We start from the raw sequence: 22491 nt of genomic DNA, 5'->3' as shown, positions 1-22491 counted from the left end.
ACTGAAATATAGACCAAGTTCCACAATCAATCCATCAGGAGAGTTGACACTTTTTAACAAAATATGACATGGTGGGAAAGGATGGGGCATGATTGCTCTCCATTTCATCTTTCTCTAGTTATTGTTTTGTATGTCAGTTGTATATATATTTTTGTAGTTCTTTTTTTTGTCAAAGAAACTGTTTAAAAAAGTATAATGCAAAAGTCATAGAACTCTGTCTGTCTGGTATGCTTTGAGTAATCTGTAATACTCAACAAGTATGGAAACAATATTATAGAAATGTATGACAGTGACACAGGTACACAAGTGTATAACGGTATACATTTATCTGTTATCTGTCTTATTTTACAAATAACTAGTGTTCATGAAATGTGGAAGCAAAAAAAAATAATGTCATACTTACTTTCTGGAATGCTTATTTGATGGGTATTAATAAATTAATCGGATAATTTCATGTATTTGAAAGGAATCAACCTTTCACTTTCAGCTCATTAACTGTCATAACATAGTTAGCTAATGGGATAATTTTGATAAAAGCATAATTTAGCATACTGTAAAAATCTAAAGGGAGCCAAACTTCAGTATGAAGCATAAGACATACATGTATTTTGACACTTCAAAACATAAAAAACATATTAGCATATAGGTACATGTAGCATTGTATAACCAAATCTTCACACATACATATGCAATTAAAATAAATGTCATTTTGATATTAAGGATAGTGACTGAACCAATCTTCAAACATACATGTTCATGTACAAAAAATTGTGATTATGTTATTGAATTTACCACTGAATACAGGCTGTTTACCAAAGCAAATCATTTCAAAATCATGCAAAATTGCCAAAAATCACTGTTAATCCCAGGTTTTTGGGTTTCAGATGGATTTATTTCCTTCCTAATTCCTACATGAGGGGCATTTTTTAAAAAAAGGTAATACGGTGAACTTACTGAAAGTGGAAAAATCAAATTTAATGTATTTCCAGTAGGGGGTTTTTGAGGGCAATTTCATAGACTTACGTCATATTGTTACTAATTTTACTTTTCAGCCAAGTCATCCCTTGTGTTTTGCTGATCAAAATTGTTCATTTAAGACAAGTTATCTTGAATAATTTAGTTCATAACCTGGTCAGGCTCAGCAAAGTTGATTAAACTTTCACTAGGCCAAATGAAACTACTAATCTTGGGCTTAAGACTGGAGGCTAATGGTTCTTCTAACTGTGATAATAATTATCTCAATCTGTTCACAAAAATGAATTCCACTCATGACATCAAGGTTTATGTACTGAAGTGAACATCTAATCTAAAAGCATTTTAAACTTAAATCCTTTCATAAAAAAAAATCTGTCTTTAAGTTAAGTGAAAGAGATTCTTACCCATCTTACGTCAATGGAAAGGAGATACTGATATCATTTGGGTTATCCAAATACTGTGTAAAAAATGGCATAGTTTATTGTATACAGTGGAGGTGTGGATTGGTGTCTTGGGAGTAGAAATTTGGAGTGAAAACATGGTTTTGATGTGATTTGGATATGAAATTAAATGGTGGATTTGCAATTATATGAGGGTTCATACAGATGTAACTGTTTGCAAAAAGTTTATGATTTATGTTTTTAGAAAAAAAATACTCACTACCTTTGTTATTTTTTTAACAAAATTACATGTTTTTTTTAGTAAGTCAATGACAGATTTGAATAACTATAAAAACTCCACAACACTAAGTGCTGCTTCAAATGTCTACTTTGAGATGCCATTCCACAACTCCATTCCATGAAATCAAACATGCCACATCAATAGAAAGTGATGTCCCTCCCCCTCTTTATTATTATCAAAATATCAGTTCTTATCACCACTGCAACAGTGATATTGTAATATGACTCGTAATAAAAATATTTTCATTAAAAACAAAACTCCTTTTAACATAATTTTTTCCCCTTAAACTTCAAGTGAGGCTTGTTAATAACTTAATGATTTTGTTGTATGTTGTTGAGAGCAAGTAGGTTATGAACCAATTTTATTGTAAATGGGTTACTCTTGTACCTTACTACTTTATTTCTGAAGTGCACTGATCCACCTTTTAAAGGAATTTCAGTTTGTAAGACAAAAGACCATTTTATGCCATTTTGCTGAGCAGTTTAGTCAGTACTACCATAAGTTAAATGCAACACGTTACTGTAAAATTTGGTTGAAATCTGTAAGAAACTTTATGGGAAAGTTTTTCATTTACCTTGCAGCAGAACTGATTTAGATCATGCAGATTGAACATCGTCTGAATATAGTTTAAATATTGCTGCTCGGACATTAAACCCCAACAAACAAACAAACAAGCAGATTGAACAAGCTTAGGAAAACAGAATGGAAGCGATATTTTGAAAGGACACACATGTACATGGTATTGTGGTTAGAATTAAATCTTGGTCATAATCTTTCAATCTGTTGTTGGTCCTTTAGCTAGCACATTATACCACCATTTTTGAATAAATTTCTGGCTTTAGTACATGTACATTTTTGTTGGATTAGGGTATGTTCATTTCACAGCATAAGAATCAACTAGGATAAAAAATCTGGTGGCCTTATGACATTTATGTTACTTATTAAGTTTGAGTGTTAAGTACTCTGTCTAAGAATCAGGCAAAATGTGTACAAGATGTGGCACATAAAGGAAGAAAACGCAGAAATTTTATTGCATTAACCAATTAATTATACCTGATTACCACCAGAAATAACTATCAAAGTGTTTGTAAAATTTGCCTTTTTTAAGGTATTGATAGGTCAAATTTAATTGAAATTCACTATGGAGAAATGGTGGGAAAATTTTTTTGCACTCTTTCCCTATATAAGCAGTCAAAAAATATTAATGTCACAGATGCTTCAGGATAAATTTAAATAGCTTTTCAGTTGTTTTCTAGATGTAATGAATATATTTGAGGCAAAAAAGACCAAATTGAGAAAAATGATGTACCACCCATTGCCTGATTCTTACACAGAATGGTACTTAAATAGGACACTTTATATCTGTGTACTACATGTACCATATAGATTCCAATCATTAAATGATATAATCTGTTTTTATATATCTACTCTCTACCCTGAGGAAGTATATCGAACATCTACCTTGTAAACCTGACTAATTTTTCATCAGACTGATAGAATCGCTACTTCAAGGATACATGTATTCAAGTACATGTACAAATGTTTATCTGATAAGTATGTAGTTGATTTGAAACATATGGGTCATGTTTCTTAAGGTCTAAAAAGTTAAAATATACATGTACATGTAACAAACATTCTTGTATTCAAGTTTCACAAGTAAATGTACATGTAGTTGCGTATTAGGGGTTACTGACATCAGCTGGGTTAATGTTTTTTTTCTGGATATTTTTCCTAAAATTATTTTGGTTTATTCCCATTGAACAGCAAGAGATTAAAATATTAATAGAAAACAGAATGTATTGTAATGCTCATTCATACAGACAACATTGTACTTTAAAACCCCCGATGATTTTTTGTAAATTGAATCATTTGAATAGCTTTACATTATAGACATACTTTGGGCATTAATATTTTAAAATGGGAAATATCTGTGTTTGTTACTTTGTTGTCAAAGCTAGCTAGCAAGACATTTGCAATGATTATTTTGCAGATGAATTTTAAATGTAAAATTTTATAGTTAATTTTATTTTCTAAGCATTAAGTGAGGCATATACATATTGTCTGTTGTATAGGCACAAAAAAGATATTTTCGTTGTCTAATTTTTACTCAGAAATAGAACAGTCAGGGTTTAAGTTCCTCAATGATGGATCATAGGCATAAGGTTTCTAATCAAATTGTTCTTAAGTGTTTGTAGATTCAAACATTTTAGGAACCTCTTGATGTAGACCTGTTTTATTTTTCCCCAGTAAATGGGGATTTTACCATGCTTGCAAGTTTCTGTTACTTAAAAGGATAATTTTAAGTACCAGTCCACATAAAATTCAGACATTGCCAATGGTAAAGTGATTCATGGTGAAGAAAACCCCGCCAAACAAAAAATGCTTTTTCAGTCTACATATGCTATACTTTCACGGAACAATAACCATTTCTGCATTCAGATCTGCACTTTTAAGAAAATCATACATTCATCTCCCACTGAAATCAACCAAATAAAGCCAAATCAAGAACGATAACTCTTCCAAAGTACAAATTTCATGTACAATCTGTATGATTTTTATCTCCAAAGCACAACCTAATGAAAAACTAAGACTTGTTATGTGATCATAAATTCTTTCTGAACAAGAAATAAGACTGAATTCGGTGGGTTTTTAACATGCATGAATCACCTTCTGTCTGATTTTTAGAAAGACTGATACTTAATATCTTACTGAAATCAAGGACTTTATTTTGTTCATATACATTGGTTATGTTTGAATGAAAAGACCCACCCAACAGTGATTGGGGTTGAGGGGGGGTGCGTGTGCTTTTTATTACATTCTGACTGAAAATGTCCAGAATGTTGAAGAAAGGCCCATTGAAATTCAGAAGATCATAAAAAATGGTCCTCAGAAAATTTTTATCTCCATCACTACTTAAAGCATTCTAGAGACAACTGATGTTAATTTTGGATGTTATTTTAGAAATCTCTCTCTGTTTCTAGAATCATAAAGTGTATTTGTAAGGTGCTTGTTGCAATTAAGATGTATTGTTTTATAGTTGGGTGTTAATTTCACAGATTTTGTATTTCAAACTCATTCAGAAAAAAATTAGGTTCTGCAGATGTGAATTTCTAATTTATTTGCAGCTAATGATGTCAATTAGGAAATCTCATATCATGTACATGTATAGGAGTCCTATAATAGGACACACATTTATAATCACAAAATTTTGTACTTACTAATAACATGCAAATAAAAACATGCAGTTGGCAAATTTCATAAAATACTTCAGATATCTTTGTATTCATTATATTAAACATGTTAATGTTTCTAAAATTGTTTCCATATCATTAAAGTATAATTCTACTATCAAGGAAATCAGTAGGAACCATTTCATTTGCTGTTAATTAATGTCTTAAATTTGTAATGTTTTACAAGTATTTTTCTTGTACGATTTGATTAAAACATTACTATGATTGAGACAGCTGATTGACTATAAATCTGTTAGAGGAATGTTTTGGCAGAGGTAGTTTATGTGTATTGGTACATTTCAGCTTCTTCAGTGATACAGTTTCTTCATAGCTTTGTATTGATAACCTCATCAGAAATAAGGAGATAATGAGAATATAGTCAATGGTTCGTTGACTTTGCAGACTTTGGCAAAAAATCAAATTGTAAAAAAGGATGGTATTCTTTGCTTGAAATTGAAAGATAGTGAATTAAAATACGATAATGTTCTAATATCTTCAAAGGAATTCTTTCTTGTCTCAGTTGAAAAAAATTCAAGCAATTTTTATTAGCACAAATATTAAACCAATTTCAGACTTTTATTCATATAATGATACAGTATAGAATTAGCTAATTGCTATACCAAAAGTCATATTATGTTCACTTTGTGACATTTAAATTCATTTACATAGGTATTTGGTAGTAATGATACATGTAATTGGCACTGCTTTATTATAGCTTGTTCTAAATATTTCATATACATGTACATGTACCAGTATTTAGTAGTCAGCGGAAAATTTAATGAAGAACAAGTTAAGCTGTTTTATCCTTGTTCTTGGTCTTGATGTGTGTAAATAATTTCTAAATACTGGTATAAGTATTTTATTACAAGTACTTACAGACCAAGTGATTTTGTTCTTGGAGCAATTTTCTCTTAATCTAGTAAATTCATTAACCAAAAAAAGAATGAAAAAAAAAGAAAAAAAAAAGAAATGGGTACTGTTCAATACATGGCCTACATTGAAATGATAATGCTCTTATGTTGTCTTTAAGTGGGTTGGGGTATTAGAGATACTCTGTATTAACTTTTGCAGTGTACTAATTTATCACTATTTTGGTGGTGGACCAAAAAAAACGCAAAAAATAGTACCCTCATAATTTAGTTTTGACAATAGAACAGTAATCATTTTTGAAACATCAAAAATTGATATCCACGAATATGTTCATTTGACAGAATCTGCGGAAAATTAGCACCCGCAGAAATTAATATATTTACAGTACCGGTATACCTAAAATGAAGATATGTTTATATTATATGCTTTGAATGATCATACATGTATGACTGGACTATTTGCAGCAATAAAAACATGCCACATTGAAATGGCATCCATTTTGATATTGAGTTATGGCTTTGGTTGACAAGTTTTCCTCATTTGATATTATAGTTATCACATTATATTCTATTTTCATCAGGATTCTGTCTTGACTTTGGTACATGTATAGCTGGTTGGCAAAACATTTCTATTTTATACCCTTGAACAGTGAATACCATGAAGTTGGACTTCATTTGAACAGGATTGTATTTTCACTGTAAAGACGAAGAGCTCTGAATTCAAAAATAGGAAATATTTTTGCTGTACAACCATTTGAATTTTCAAGCTGTTATTACTCACACACAGTTCAGTGTTTTCTCCCTAATCTACAACACAGTGTGCTTAATGGAATCCAACAAAAAGAACAGGGCTCAAACTTACACCCCTACATTTAAATGTATCATTGTGCTACCTTGTACAATGTAAACTGAGTATATTGGTTTAGGGAGAGAGTATTGCATGTAAATGCTCTGGTGTGAACTGTAGGTCAAGTATTAGTGATTTACATTTTCCTTATCATTTTTTTTTACAGTTGATAATATGAATTAATATTTCTTTTCAGTCACTGTTTGAAGTCAGCCCTGCTGAGAAGAGAGTTACAGATGCCAGAAGTATATTTGATAATTATTTAGATACATCGGTGTGTATAATCATTCATATATTGCTACAATGAATTTAACCTGTTTTCCAATGAATATTTGGCTTGGTTAAGGCAGATATTTAATTAACACTTGTTCAGAATGCACTTCACTCATAGCCACTTGATGCTTTGAAAGAAGCTTCATAGGTACATGTTTGATATACAAACATGTATTTTGGGATTCAATTTCTCAAGTTTACTTTAGTTGGGAACAGAGGGGGATAACTTTTTATAAGATTTGCTTACAGTTTGGGTTCTGATGTTTTAGGCTTCACTGTTTATGATTTACTGTGAAAGCACTTTAATATGTGGATAAGGAAAGAAACGCAAGTTTGTGGATTCTTGAATTTGTGGGTTTGAAAATTTCACTATACACATCAATGGTAATCTTCTTTTTGGTTATTAACCAAATTTCATGGTTTGGCCTCCCACGATGACCACAAAAAAATTGGTAACAATAGTATTTTCACAGGAATCAGATGATTTTGTTCATGATTAGTATTAAATGCTTATATTGAATTAGGATAATAGCTCTATAGGATGCACACCATAGATCTCTATGGTTTGGGTTAATCTGCAATCTGGACAAAGTTTGTTTGTTGTACCTATAGTTTATTTTTCACTCCTCTTGATATTTTATTGTCTCATGTTGTGACATGATGCTAGGCATAGCAATGCCTGAAGTGTTTTTCTCAAATTTTGATACATATTGTTGCATTCTGCACCCAGTTACATTATTACAGTAGAAATGATGGGGCAACCATTGACCTTTAATTTTGAACATTCACTATTAAAAAAACTTTTAAATGATAAAAATATCCTTAAAGTTAAATTTATATCTCCTCCATTACTACCTCTTCAGTAGTCAAGAAAATGCCTATTGACATGAGGTACATGTACCTGTACTTATAATAGAAAACATTTTTATCTAAAAGTAAATGACCATTTTCATTACTTTCTAAACAATCAGTCAAGCTGCACTTACAGTCTTGTACAATGTATATAACTCACTGTTCAGCAAAACTGGCACAATGGTTTATCTCAGATCTCCCCTAATCAATACCCTCATAAAAACTCCATTTCTTTTATGATGTATCAGGTAGTTTATTACTTGTATATGGGTAAGTGCTGTGAGCTCTAAACATTTATACAAATGGTATTGGGTTTTTACAAACATTGTAACTTGTGAAGATGAGTGATAGAATTTTACATCTTTTAAATACAGATTAGTGCTATTAAGAGGATATTAGTTCTCTAACCGTAACCCTGTTTTTTTTGTTTTTTTTTAATTTCACCATTTTGAACAGACAATCAAAATTGTAAATACAATATTGAATGTACAAGGGTACATGCCTTTTTTGTACCCACCACAAAGTATGGGGATTAGCAGGAATCTTAAGTAGTCTTTCATCCCTCAGTCCACATTTCTTGTATTAAAGTGTACTCCTAAATAAAATAATTCAGATGAAATTTTATTTGAAAGTTAGGCATACTTTGTAGTATAAAGCATTGATGTATGTAGGAATATAATTATCGTTGGAAGACTTCAAAGGGAGATAAATCAATTTTAGGGTTCTGCTTTTTATCTTAAAATACATATTTCATGTAAGTAGAGAGTATTCTCATTGTCTTTTATATTTGGTTTATAGCTTTTACAGTCTCTCCATTTTCCATGCTTTTTGAATATCTACATTGTGTAGCTCCTATTAACTGTGCAGTATAAAATTTTCATGTTCACTGCTTAAATTTGGGAAATTTGGAGCATATTTCTCTTTAGAAAATGGGGCTGAAATTCAGGCTCGAAATAAGGGTTTGAAAATCACTGTGAAAACATGGAAGACATTAGGGTTTGTGGATGGTAACCAAAAACCAGATAGAATTGCATTATGATGTATCATATATTCCTCCTTGGTTCTTAGTAATATCAAGTTTTTGTGTATGTTCCACATTGTTTATAATGGTGGAAAACAGCCATTAACCACCTCATATTGACTTTCTGGATAGACTCTAAACCACCAGCCAAAAATGTGGAAGCCTTGTGATTATATGTGATTAATTTTTACATTTTGTATTTAATATCTTCGTTTTTTTTGTTTTTTTGTTTTTCAGTCTCCTGACTATGTTAGTCATTTGAATGGTCTCCAGGTCTCAAAAATAAAGGAGGCTATTGCAGATAATAGTGCTAATAAGGACCTCTTTACCTCCTGTGTAGAGTGAGTATTTTAAATTTTTTTAATTGCTGTTCTTTGTGAGAATCAGGAAGTTGGTGGATCATGGTGAAAAAAAAACACAAAAGTCTCTTCCTGAAATCTTAAGCAATTTTTTTTTTGAAATGCAGAAACAGCATTCTTTTCTTTTTTTAAGTGTCAATAATTGGAGGTAAATATGATACGAAATATTTTGGCGTTTCATTATCAAAGGGAGATAATTAGCTTTTCCCCTTTTCATTCTGTTGAAATTATGAACTCACTTTTCTGCATCCTCTGATACATCTAAGTATTCTTCTTCAATAGACTTTAAACTATGTGCCCACATTGTCAAATTCCTGTGTTTTTAATGAGCATGATTCATTATTTTTCATTTTTTTCCTAATTCTTATTGATTCCAGCATTTAAAAGTAGTACTGTAACCATACTGTGAAAGTACTTTTATTTTTTGGGTATCGATTTTCTTGGTTTAAGTATGGAAATATTTGTCAGTTTGTAGATTCTTGAATTTGTGGATTTGGCAGCTGTGTCTTACAAATGAATTGGAAATAGGAATCAAATTTCTTTATTTGTCAAACCAACCAAAATCATGATAATTTGTACCCCCACAAACAATAAGACATTCATGATATTGCATTTTACTATTTCATGTTAAATAAAGATATTCATAGACATGAACTTATTGAGCAGGTCTCAATTATAATGAATATGAAAACATGTGCATGTAGTTTGTTTCATGATATGAAAACCCTATAATACAGACTGAATTTTTGAATTGTGGATCCTGCTATAAAATAGATTTCCATACCTATGTGTGGAAGTTTTGTGTCCTCTGAGTGCTAATCATACTCCTTAGGACCATTTTCAATAATCTAACAAAAAGTTGTCCTAACCTTAAAATTTGGGTTATGTTAGAGACAAATGAAACCAACTCATGCAAAAATTATTTACCAATTACAGAACCAGAATTCTAACATTGACCTTCTGATGTCCCAAAACAAAAGGAATGGTAGTTCATTTGATGATATCAAAATATTCACTTTTGAATGCAATGAGTCATTTTGTCATTACATATGTATTTTCAGAGTTGTTACAGAGTACTTACGGAAAGATCCGTTCTTAGAGTTTCTGGAATCATTTTATTTCAAAAGATACTTACAATGGAAATTTTTAGAACAGTAAGTACTGTGTTTAGTAGCTATTATTTATCTCTCAAAAGCTGTTCTTCCCTCACCAAATTGATTCATTGGGCTAAAATTAAAGTTTTATTTGCTTCCACAGTCTTCATCAAATCAAATCAAGTGTGGGGAAAGTGAAGAGAGCGATTTTTATATGACTGAGAAACAATGCTGGTCAACTTGGCAAGCTAGAAAAATTTTAAATGAATAAAATAATGTTTGATTTCCTTCTGGCAATAAAATTATTTCATAGGTCCAGGGAAAGAAAACAATATATACTGCTTCAAAAATACACACTTAATTTTATGTTTCTTTGTTTCTTTGATTTCTATTATCAAAATTTTCCAAAAAATTCACATGTAAATATTTATATAGATGTACATTTTGTACATGTATGTATGAAAAATTATTATCAAGAAAACTGATAAAGAATATCTCCCAAAATATGAACAGGATTTGCAATGTAGTCTTGAGCATTTGTACTGTTGATTTACATGAAGTATGAAATTTGTTAATCAAATATGATTATCCTTTTGCTTATGTTCAGAGTTCTACTTTTTAATTGTTTCATTTCTTTTGAGCTCACCTGGCCTAATTCCATGTGAGCCATTGCCATCACTTGGTGTTTGCCATCATCTGTTGTCATTAACTTTTCTTTAAAAACCTCCTCTAAAACCACTCAGTGGATTATTACCAAACTTGGTCACCAGCATACCTTATGGGACTTATTTTGAATATTGTTTTGATGAAGAATATCAAGGATTAAACATGGTCGGTATTACTATGTTCAGATCACAAGGGTGAAGTAGCCAATTTCTCATATTTCTCAAAACCTTTAATAGACATTGGAAAATGCTTAGAGAGCTCTAGAAAAGTCTCCCTTAGGTTGAAGTTGTACAACTTCTTCATAGAGTTATTGTCCTTGAAAGGCAAGAGAAATGTTTTCAGATATCTTGAAAACTATAATAGATTGAAAAAAATTTTTTTTGTATTGATGAAATGATCCTTCTAATAAGGCCTAAAAAATGTTTTTATTGTATCAAAGTTGTAGGAGGGCTGTTCGTTAGTTATTGCCCTTTGAAGGCAGAAAACTACAATGTACGTTTTTTGCAGATTTTAGCTAATATCTTGAAAACTATAATAGATTGAGAAAAACTTTAAATTGATCAAATGATCCTTACGATAGGCTCACAAAATCTGTGATAGGGTGGAAATTGTAGGACAACTCAGTGCTAGAGTTATTGCCCTTGAAAGGGGAAAAATGAAATGGGTGAGTGATGCAGGCTACTTGGAGCCTATGATTTTAATGTGTGCTCTCTTCCTATTTTGATACTTTATGTTTTTTGTTGGTTTCACGTTTTGTTTTCTAGTTTATAAAATAATAGCAAACATTTGGAGAAGATGGCATAATCGTGTTAAATGCCAAAATCATTTGGTAGCTATCAAAAGACAGCCAGGACTACATGTACATGTATATTTAAGATATTGATTAAGTAAATATGTGAATATAGCATGGTTACATTCCAAGGCATGATTTTCATTCGTGAATCAACATGTACATTTATTTATTTAATAAGTTACACAATCAAGTCGCCAATGCTGTAACACAAACCTAAGTTTTGGCAAATCTATAGGGCTCACTTAACGGGACAATTTGGGTGAAATTGTTGTCCTGGTGTTACCCTGTCTCATTTTCAGACATCTGAAGGTTGGGACTGTTCTTTGTCTATTAGCAGTATTTTGACCAGATTTTTTAATAATTGATGCATTGAAAAAACAAAAAAAAAACATGAAATTTCTTCATGAAACTAAATTGAAACATGACTAGGCTTGTACTTGTACATAAGATCTGTGTATTTGGTAACGGCCACTTTAATCCAGTTTCTCAGATTTTAATTGTTAAGATCATTGGCATGGTTTATTACGATGGCATAATACTCACAGAACTAAAATTGGTACCATTTAAATTAAAGACTTAATTTCTTAGTTCTCATGTCATTTATTACCTTTTTATTGTGCCCATAAATATGCTAAGGTTTTTTATATTATTCACTATTAGAAAAATGATGAGGAAGAAACTTTTATTTTTTATTGTTTGATTGGTTTAGCAGTAAAACAGTTTTCAAGGCACCTTTGAATAAGATAAGGAATGACCTAAAATTAGTTGAGTTGACCTATAACAAGATACATCTTACAGAAGAAATATACATTTTGTGTATGTACTTGTAACTATTTTTTTGACCGGTTTACTCAGCCTTCACGGTTATCTTTTTCAGACAGGAGCCATTCAGACTTCCAAAGTTACAAAAATTGGAAATCGGAATGACTTTTCAGTGGCCCGAAAAAAAAATTTAAATGATATGAAAACTTTTTTTTGTTAAGTCCTAAATCATCTGAATCAATGTCTAGTAAAAAGAATATCCTGTTATAATGCAATTACATAACAAAAAACGCTCATCCACTTCAGACTATTTAGATATGTCTTAGAACCCAAAAATAAACAGAACACTACAACACCCTGAGGCAGATTTTAGGGGCCTGGGCCACTGGGCCCTTGGCTAAATAAAAAAATTGTTTACTGACACAAATCAAAAAGGTTTTCTATCTAAATTCTTGGACCCTCGAAAAGTTTTCTTTTGTATCTGAATTCTTGGACTGTCAAAACCCAAATGCTACCCTGAAGCTACCACATATTCATGGAAATAGAATTTTTTGGTTGTTAAATTTCACAAGTCTAGGAGTTGTTTGAATCAATTACAGTCTATTAGTATTATATATTACTAATATTTAGACTAAACCTTAAACCTTTTCCTAAGGGCTATTGGTGGCTCAACACTCCTTCCGATTATAAGTCCTAAAATAAAAAAGAAAAAGCTGCTAGTTTTTTTGCATTACCTTTACGCTTGCTAAAGTTACATTTGTTTAAATGTCAAGTCTAGTAGACATCTGCTCTCTACATGGTGATCATGACGCTTTCTCTTGCAGGGATCAAATTATGATCTTTAAATCAATTAGCACATTGTGATCATTATAAGCAGTTTATAGGCTAACCTTCATGAATGGAAATTTTGCATTGATAATTTGGATTAAACTGGATAAAAGAGGTTGGATTGAGGTGAATGGAAGCATTGATTTAGCTGTAAAAAATCTCAGACTTAACATTTTGTTTTATATTATTTAATAAAAAGCTGCAGTAAAGAAAGGTGAGACACTGTTATATGAATGTGCCTAAAGTAGCTTGTTCATTTTGACAACTACATTTACATGAACTTAGAAACAAAAAAAAAATGACCCACCTGATTTGAAAATACATAATTTCCAGCATCATGTATCTTTTTATAGGCTTTGCCCATTAGTAATAAAGCTACATGTATTTGTTCCCTAATAATGATCTTACAGTGTATTTTATAGCTGATGGTTTGATCATAGCTTGAATATGCATGACTTTTTTGAAAACTTACTCAGCATCAATGTTATAAAATCAAGCAAGCCTTTATGTGTTCTGTTTGAAGGTTTCTAGTTGTAGATCTCTCTCTTCCATTTTTGAGGTCTAATTTTCAAGGCATTAAAGTACACAAAAAATAAATTGAGGCACATAAACAAAATAATTTGTGACAATTTTTGTATTCTAATAATCTTAAAATTTTAAAAATTATTTTTTTGTGAATTTGATTGCCTCCTTGCCCAAATATCTACCTCCAGTGAGTCTAATTTTAAGAGGGGTCAGGTAAAATGTATGCCTCAATCCTTCAACACACAGTAGTACTCACTTTAAATGTAAGCTTTTATCAGTCTCTCACTAAACAATTGTACAAACATTATGTTAACATCAATGACAAGACTGGGGGTGCTTTCCATTATATGTTTCAATTCACATGAACCACACATTTTTATTCCATTATTGATTCATACTCGGGGGTGTGGGGGTGGGGGGGTGGTGGGGTTATCTCAGACAATAAACTAGACAGACTGGATGTAGAAACGGTGAAGTTTGGTTTGTACTGGTTTATTGAAAACAAGCTTGTTTGTACAAAGAAGTAACATGATGTCAAACATGGAGTGTCCTGACTATTGACCAGTATTGCAATATGTTTTGATCAAATTAAGTTGTCAAATTCTCTCTTACTTTCTATGGTGGCCTACATGTATATGCCATTGGTTTAAGGAATTTTTTTCATTCTTGAAAATAAAAACTTATTTTTTGTTTCAGGCAACCAGTTACCAAGAATACATTTCGAATGTACAGAGTGCTAGGGAAGGGTGGATTTGGGGAAGTGTGTGCATGCCAAGTTCGTGCTACAGGAAAAATGTATGCATGTAAAAAGTTGGAGAAAAAGAGAATAAAGAAGCGAAATGGAGAACGAATGGCTTTGAATGAAAAGCAGATTCTTCAAAAAATAAACTCTAGATTTGTTGTAAGTATATTGTTATTGTGTGATCGTATTACTGTATTTTGCTGCTTCCAGAATGTCTGAAGGCACATGTTGTAGAGACATTCTGTTTTCATGTAAAAGCTTATATTTTTATTTAATGGGATTTTAGGCTTTGCCTATGAAGGAAGGGGGCTATTTGTGTTCAAATAATAACATTGTGGAAAAGGTTTGCTGTCAGAGGGAATAGGCAACACTTCAATAAACACCATGTTTGTGTCTTCTTTAAATGCTTAAACAATCAATTTTGAATTACACATCATTTCTGATAGAACAGTTTGGAGCCATTCATATTTCAAACCACCTTTATGCATACAATGTTACTGATGCTACTTTTCTATAAACAGAATTCACTTGAGACAAAAATCAAATTATGCAGAAAGTACATTTATACTGTTTATACAAAGAATTCATGATTTACAAAATGAGTTTCCTTATAAAAAAAATTATGCATATTTAAAAATTTTTACTGCGTGCTAAAATTGAAATGTGTTTTGACAGGTCAATTTAGCCTATGCATTTGAAACAAAAGATGCACTATGTTTAGTGTTAACCATTATGAATGGTGGTGATCTGAAATTCCACATACACAATATGGGCAACCCTGGCTTTGAAGAAGAAAGGGCTGTTTTCTATGCAGCTGAGATTACCTGTGGTCTAGCTGACCTCCACTCAAAGGGCATTGTTTACAGGTATATTATTTTTCACCTCTTATTCATTGAGGACGAAGTCCTCATTATAGTATAATATGCGAATTAAGGAGGTAGACCTAGGGTAAGGGACACAACTCTTAAAATCATTGGAACGTTTGTATTCAGCATTTTACATCAATATCATTTAAGCATCTGTTTAACTTGGATTGATTTTATTCTGCTTCAAAAGAAAGCTTGAGAGGCTTTGGTGAAATTGAAAATGATACAAACATATCACTGATTTCAAGAGTATCCCTTACCATAGGTCAACCTCCTTAAGTCATAACTTGGAAGCACTCTTTTTTGAGCTTGCCATACAAAGTTCTGTATTTTTGTATCTTCTTCACTAAAAAGCATTTATTATATGGTCCAATAATCATTTAAATTCAGATGCTTTTTTTCCTTTCCAACATGCCTTAAGAGTAGGTCTTTCTGGTTTTAGCCAGAAAGTCCAAAGTATGATCATTAAGTAATACCATATTCTCATATTCTCATATATTAATGATAAGAGGTGTCAAGAAGCATGAACAGGTAAAATGAACTATCATGATTTCGAAATGTGTCAAGAAAATTTTTAAATATGTCTGTATATTCAACTTTGTCCTCTTACATGTTGCACCTGCCTCATATTATATAAAGGGTAAATTGTAGCTTATTTAAATGTTTACGTAATGGCTCTCAGTGTATTTATTTGATATTTATGGCGCAGTGGATATTATGTGATACTGTAAAAGTATTAATTTTCTTATGGCAGATTTTTGCATATTCTCTCAAGTTATTTTATATTCAAAGTTAAATATATTAACAGTTTAAAAATTGACAAGGGTTATATTGTTTAAAATTAAATTTTGCAGGTACCAATTTTCACGATTTTATATTTACTACGATAATTAATACTTTTACAGTACTTAATTGCGTCTTTTACATTTTACTTTCCCTTGTTGATTTCGAAATGAAACCAGATGTATACTGAAACCTTTTACACTGAATCCTGTTGAAGGATTTGTCCAGTTTCAGCAGGTGTTTAATTTACTCTTGGTCAAAATGAATTCAAACTGACGAAGAAAGATTTCATGAGAAGTTGAGTCCGTAGGTTTTACAGCAGGTAACAACAGGGTCTTCCTTTGATTAAATGACTATCACCTGATGAGCTTCTTTAGGTACTTAACTAGACAATTGACAAGGAGGTTAAAACTTTCAATCAAACCTATGGAATGATAGAAAGAGTAATCAAGGGAACCAAGATTCCAGTGGTAATCAAAAGAATGTAATCAAAGGACAAAGACCAAACATGGAAAACAGACATACACAACACAGAACACAAAGTAACTAAAATAATACATACAAAGTAACGAAAGCAATTGAGCAACTCGGACTCCACTAAAAACTGGGAGCATGGACTAGGTGCACCGGTAGGGTAAGCGTCCTCTGCTTTTCTAGAAACACCCACTGAAAATACAAATATTCTTTTAATTCTCCTAAGACCATCCATTGTGTGATTGTCAATTAATCAAGAAAAGACCAACTCTATCCTGTCATTATATTCTCTGTAAGAGGTTTCTACAAGAAAAGAGGAATTTGTAAAACAATATTGATGAAATACAACTGTCTTTGTATTGATGTTATTCCATATTTCGTTTAAATAAAATCAGTTACTTTTTCTATTTTCAGAGATTTAAAGCCAGAAAATATATTACTAGATGACAATGGTAAGCAGATTATATGGATTATTTTGTTCTCTAATGGTATTTTTTTGTCATCTTGTGACATATAAAGCATACACTTTATAGATAGAGGGCATATATTAATAATAGGATAATCAATTGGAAAGAGTGAATAACCAAAATATTGTCACATGTGCCAATGAACACCTAGATTTAATGAGTGTGCAAAACTTGTTCCGTGCGTGAGTTAAATTCTCAAGCATTGTTGGCATGAGTGATCATATTTTGGTTATTCATGATTCCCAATAGATTATCCTATTTATTATATAGATTTTCTTCATAGTTTATTGATGTTTTCGACATGAATTTTGTGAACTGCGGATTAATATCAAAGTTGTGACATTTTGATGGGAGAAAGTCCAAGAATGAAAAAATGACCCAATTGATTTCACATTGTGAATTATCCCAATTAATTTCACTGGGAACATTCGATAAAACATTGCTATCTATATATAATAAAATATACATCAAATACCACTAAGTAATAAGAATATTGAGTTTGATTTTTTTTTAGGGTTGATTGCATTATGTAACATTTCATAAAAAATATTTACTAAACATAAAATCCATAATGTGATATATATTGCTATTGAGTTTTAAGTTCATTAATAATTAACTTCCCCTCCATCAGAAAGGAGGTGCCTTTAAACTCCTGTTGACACATTTTTGGTTTAATCGTAAGTAAGCAAATTGAAGAATTGTTTGTCATCTTCTGTGAAAGTACTATTATTTGTGGGGTACTAATTTTGGTGGTTTTCATGGGTAGACCAAACCATGAAATTTGGTTCCAAATGAATAAGGGATTCCCGTTGATGTGTATACTGTAAACTTCAAAACCACAAATTTAAGAACCCACGAAGTTGTGTTTTTTTCCTGATCCATGAAAATTGGTCTCCCCGAATATAAGTACCTTCACAGTAATTAGAGTTTAATACAATTTCATTTTGATTTGTAGGTCATGTTAGAATATCAGATCTTGGCCTGGCTGAAGAGGTCCCTGAAAGGGAGACAATTAAAGGCCGTGTGGGAACAGTAGGCTACATGGGTTAGTATATTTGTAGTCTGACAGCATTGATTGTTTTCCATTTAAGCGAGCAAAATGGGAATTCTTATTGTAAATTCAGAAATTTTTCTGATGTTTCTATTAATGCAAAAATCGTGACCAATCTGATTGAGAATTTTGGATTAGAACTGTTACCTTGTACATGTGTATTTTATGATTTATCCTTTTTTAAGAACAGATGTTTACAAATTAAATGGGTCACCGCCAAGGTTTGTTTTTACAATTACATCTGGTCTTTGTCCTCATTTCATGGGATTATTTAAGCCAGATGACACTTGAATGACTTCACGGGATGGGATAATTAAACTGATTTTATAATTATTCTTTTTTACTTGTATTTTCACTTGAATTAAATGGGTCACCGCCAAGGTTTGTTTCTTGTTTCTTATAATTGTACAAAACCCTGATGTCAAAAATTTAAAATCTTTAATAAGACCTTATTTTCTTCTGCTTTAAAAAATGTAATTCCACTTTTCTAATCCAGATTTTACAACTATGATTCGTTTTTTTTCTGTTAACTTCCAATTTTGCCATTTTCTGCATTTTTGTTGACCTGATAAATCTGGTCTGTGTAATTAGATAGAATTAAAATCTAGCAGTTTAACTGAAATGGTCTGATTTCATGAAATATAGTTCTACTTTTCATTCCAAACCCTGAATGTAAACTTGTAACTGGATCTGATAAATTTGCTTTCTTAGGATTTTTTAAGGAATGAAATTTATTTATTTTTTGGCCCTGTGTCTATGTACTTGCTTAGTGTGAGTACATGTTTTGTTTCTAAGAATACCCACATTAATAGATGTTTAAGTAGAAAGTCAAGTTGAAATAAACAAAAATTGAATGTAACATTGGTGATGATAAAGTATTGTTGGCTATATGCATTAGAAATATTTGAAAATTTCGAAACACAACCAGTTTTCTTCAATCTTTCCTCAACCTAGATTTCAACCAAGATGAACTCCGGCTGTAATAGAAAATGTAATGCTAGTTGTCTTAGTCTTGTATAATACTCTAACATTCTTGCTGAAATTTATTGGAAAAGAACTAATTGAAATTAAAGCTGTGATGTGTAATTTGTTGTGTCCAGAAATTCCCAGCTTATAGCCATAATATTGCATGTTTTGTTCTTTTTCAGCCCCTGAAGTAGTTAAAAATGAAAGATACTCATTTAGTCCTGATTGGTGGGGATTAGGTTGTATAATATATGAAATGATAGAAGGAAAGGTAAGTACTCCTTTTTTCTTAATCACTTGTTTGAAACGATGAGAATTTTGCTTGTAATATTACGGATTGGCCAGTTTTCCTTCAATGGACTAAACAGAGTGCAAGAAATAAGTTGGCCAGAATTAGAGTTATAAAATGTTAAATGCTCTGATAATGTATTATTATTTAATTTCCTTTTAATTGAGGTTATGCACAAACAATTCTCCCTGTTATCTTATAGAACAAACTCAGATAGTTCTACAGAAAATTTAATTGCACATGAAAAAGTGTTCATAAAATATGCAAAAGGGAACTTATTCCTAGTAGAGAATCATATTTCCTTATGTTTTCATAAAATGGTCACTATAATTAACTGAATTATATTTTTTATACCCTACCACATGCAGTGGCAAGGTATTGTGTAAAATCCTTTGAAAAGTTGCATGCTCTTAGTCTATCTGTCCTTCCATGACAGTTTCCAGATGAGAACTTGTGAACAGATAAATGATATATTTTAAAACTTTGCACAGTAGTTAAATACCCTAAAATACAGGTTTAAGTTGACTTTGTAGCAAAATAAAAAAAAAAAATGTTTTTGAAGTAGGCCATTTTGAACATTTTACCATCCTCCTTTTCATACGATAACATGGCAGGGTGTCATTTAATGTTCCAATAATGCTGTATTATTGCAAGTTCTATTTTGAGACCCTTCTTTGTGAAGTTAAGGGAAATCCCCTTTTGAAATAACTTATGATTTTTGTTTATCTTGTCAGACAGGATTCTGGTTTATTCATGGTTCATTTAAGGCAGTTTTTTCAGTTACTGAAGAATACAAAAATAATTCGGGCTGGGGTATATAAAGACCTAGTTAAATTAAAAAACAAAAGAAGATAAATGTGAAGGCAGGAACCTAATAAACATAGGTTTTGTTTATGTTTCAAATAATAATTAATATATATAGCTTTTATTTATGTTTGAAATAATATACATATTTGTGGTTTTACAGGGTCCATTTAGGGCAAGAAAAGAAAAGGTTCGGCGGGAGGAAGTGGACAGACGTGTGAAGGAAGAAACTGAAATTTACTCAACTAAATTTTCTAGTGACTGTTGTGATATTTGTCAGCAGGTAAGACCCACTGTTGATTATCTCCTGCTTATGGTAGTCTTATGACAGGATTTAAGCATTTATATCTTACTTAAGCCTGACAATAATGTAAGTTTTCTTCTTTGAAACCTGAACTTTGTATGGAAACTGCATGAAGTTGTTTTGAAAGTTTAGTGAACACTTAACTACCAGTCATACAAAATTCAGATGCTGTCTATGGTTATTCTTGGTCTACAAAATATCACCAGATGCTGTCTATGGTGATTCATGGTCTACAAAATAACACCAGATGCTGTCTTTGGTGATTCATGGTCTACAAAATATCACCAGATGCTGTCTTTGGTGATTCATGGTCTACAAAATATCACCAAAGAACCAATTTTTTTTCGGTTTCTGATGATGTATTGTTTTTATCACAATAGCCTTTTCTGAATTCAAACCTGTACTTTTGAGAAAACTATACATTCATCTCACACTAAAATCATACCAAATCATGAATGATGACTCTTGCAAAATGGTAATTTCATGTACAGTCTATATATCTCAAAAGTGCAACACCCAAATGAAAAACTAAGACTGGTTATGTGGTATGTAAATGATTCTGAATAAGAAATAAAACTTGATTTCTGTGGGTTTTTGACATGCACAAATCACTTCCTGTCACATTTTTTGGAAAGACTGTTACATAAGAGTAATAGAAACTTTATAGTTCAACAGAAATTTTAAAAAAAATTCTACTCCGAGGTATTGATTTTCTACTTTACTCAGTATTACAAGTTTCATCTTCTGCCTGTTGAGTTTAAACTTGGGTTAAGATGTGTCCCACATTGCAAAATTATCTCTCATAGATGCCAGTAATTATTTTAGACATTAAATGGCAAATTTATGTTTTTACACACAAATTTGTCCATGTGAATGTAACAGCCTTTAAAAAATAAGTAGTGCCTAAACTAGAACTCAAGAACATTAAATGTAAATGCTACTAATAACCAGGTTCTTGTACCTGATTAAAACTGAATCTAACAATCTGAAAACTATCTTTTTTCATGTTTCAGCTATTGCAGAAAGATCCAGGAAGCAGATTAGGTTGTTCAGAGTCTGGTGCCAAAGCAGTTAAAGCCCACCCTTTTTTCAAAACAATCAATTTTAAACGATTAGAGGCTGGCATTGAGGATCCCCCCTTTATTCCTGATGTAAGTTGAGGAAGTTTTAGAATGTCATATTTTAAGAACCCCCAATTTCATGATCACGTCAGTTGTGAACGGGGATTGGGGAAGCAAAATCAGTTATAATCAATGACATTTTCATTAGTAATCATATGTAATCATGATTTTATCCTGATTATTTTGATTAAAGTAATCACATGTACTCTATTACACCTGAAGTTGTAAGTAATCCTAGTGTAATTGATGACATTTTTTGTTCCATGTATTCAAGATGTAATCAATTACATTTAAAAGTAATGTACCAAACCTGGTAGTGAAAGGTTTTTAAATGATGCATCACCTGTAGATCCTTTTTGCTTATTTTATGAGCATACTCAGTACTTCCTTGAGGTGCTACAAGCTCCTGTAAAAATGTTAGTGAAAAATTGTGTAAGAGTTTTATCAGGAATGTGTACGTAGATACCAATCTTTACAATTTGTCTGATATTTTTACAAATTTTGGGTAGAATATACGTTCCTATGGTCAACAGTCTACTGATTATGGATTTACAATCGTTTCTGGTTCAAGCCGTTCTCAGTTTACAAAGATGTATTCTGATCATTTAGACACTTTGAAGAGACTATTTAAGTGAGCACAATGGTGATTCAGGTCATGCAGTTTGTTCAGATTTCACGATTGATGTGGATCTATGTTAATATAAATCTGATTGTTTCCATATAGTGAACAAAGCACATTTTCGTCCATGACAAATTTTAGATGTCAATTTCAATTATTATGATGATGACTGACTAAAGTGCCAAATTATAGACAACTCAATATTTTTTTACTGATTGTATCAAAAATGG

At 31.4% G+C, this 22491-nt stretch overlaps 1 protein-coding gene across 1 annotated transcript in view; it reads left to right on the top strand.

Moving 5' to 3' along the window:
- LOC148621367 (G protein-coupled receptor kinase 5-like) overlaps positions 1 to 22491 on the top strand; it is a 38611-nt gene that overhangs the window by 5054 nt on the left and 11066 nt on the right. Inside the window, exons 4-13 of the mRNA XM_088575613.1 lie at positions 6799 to 6876; positions 8986 to 9089; positions 10169 to 10261; positions 14472 to 14676; positions 15193 to 15383; positions 17055 to 17092; positions 18063 to 18152; positions 19307 to 19395; positions 20381 to 20500; positions 21535 to 21672. Coding sequence (XP_088431739.1) covers positions 6799 to 6876; positions 8986 to 9089; positions 10169 to 10261; positions 14472 to 14676; positions 15193 to 15383; positions 17055 to 17092; positions 18063 to 18152; positions 19307 to 19395; positions 20381 to 20500; positions 21535 to 21672 — 1146 coding nt within the window. The remainder of the gene's footprint in view (positions 1 to 6798; positions 6877 to 8985; positions 9090 to 10168; positions 10262 to 14471; positions 14677 to 15192; positions 15384 to 17054; positions 17093 to 18062; positions 18153 to 19306; positions 19396 to 20380; positions 20501 to 21534; positions 21673 to 22491) is intronic.

Source organism: Perna viridis, chromosome 3, assembly GCF_037379345.1.
Source record: "Perna viridis isolate PV_CMFRI_1.1 ecotype Kerala chromosome 3, ASM3737934v1, whole genome shotgun sequence".
Lineage (NCBI taxonomy): Eukaryota > Metazoa > Mollusca > Bivalvia > Mytilida > Mytilidae > Perna > Perna viridis.
This window is presented reverse-complemented; position numbering and strand designations above follow the sequence as displayed.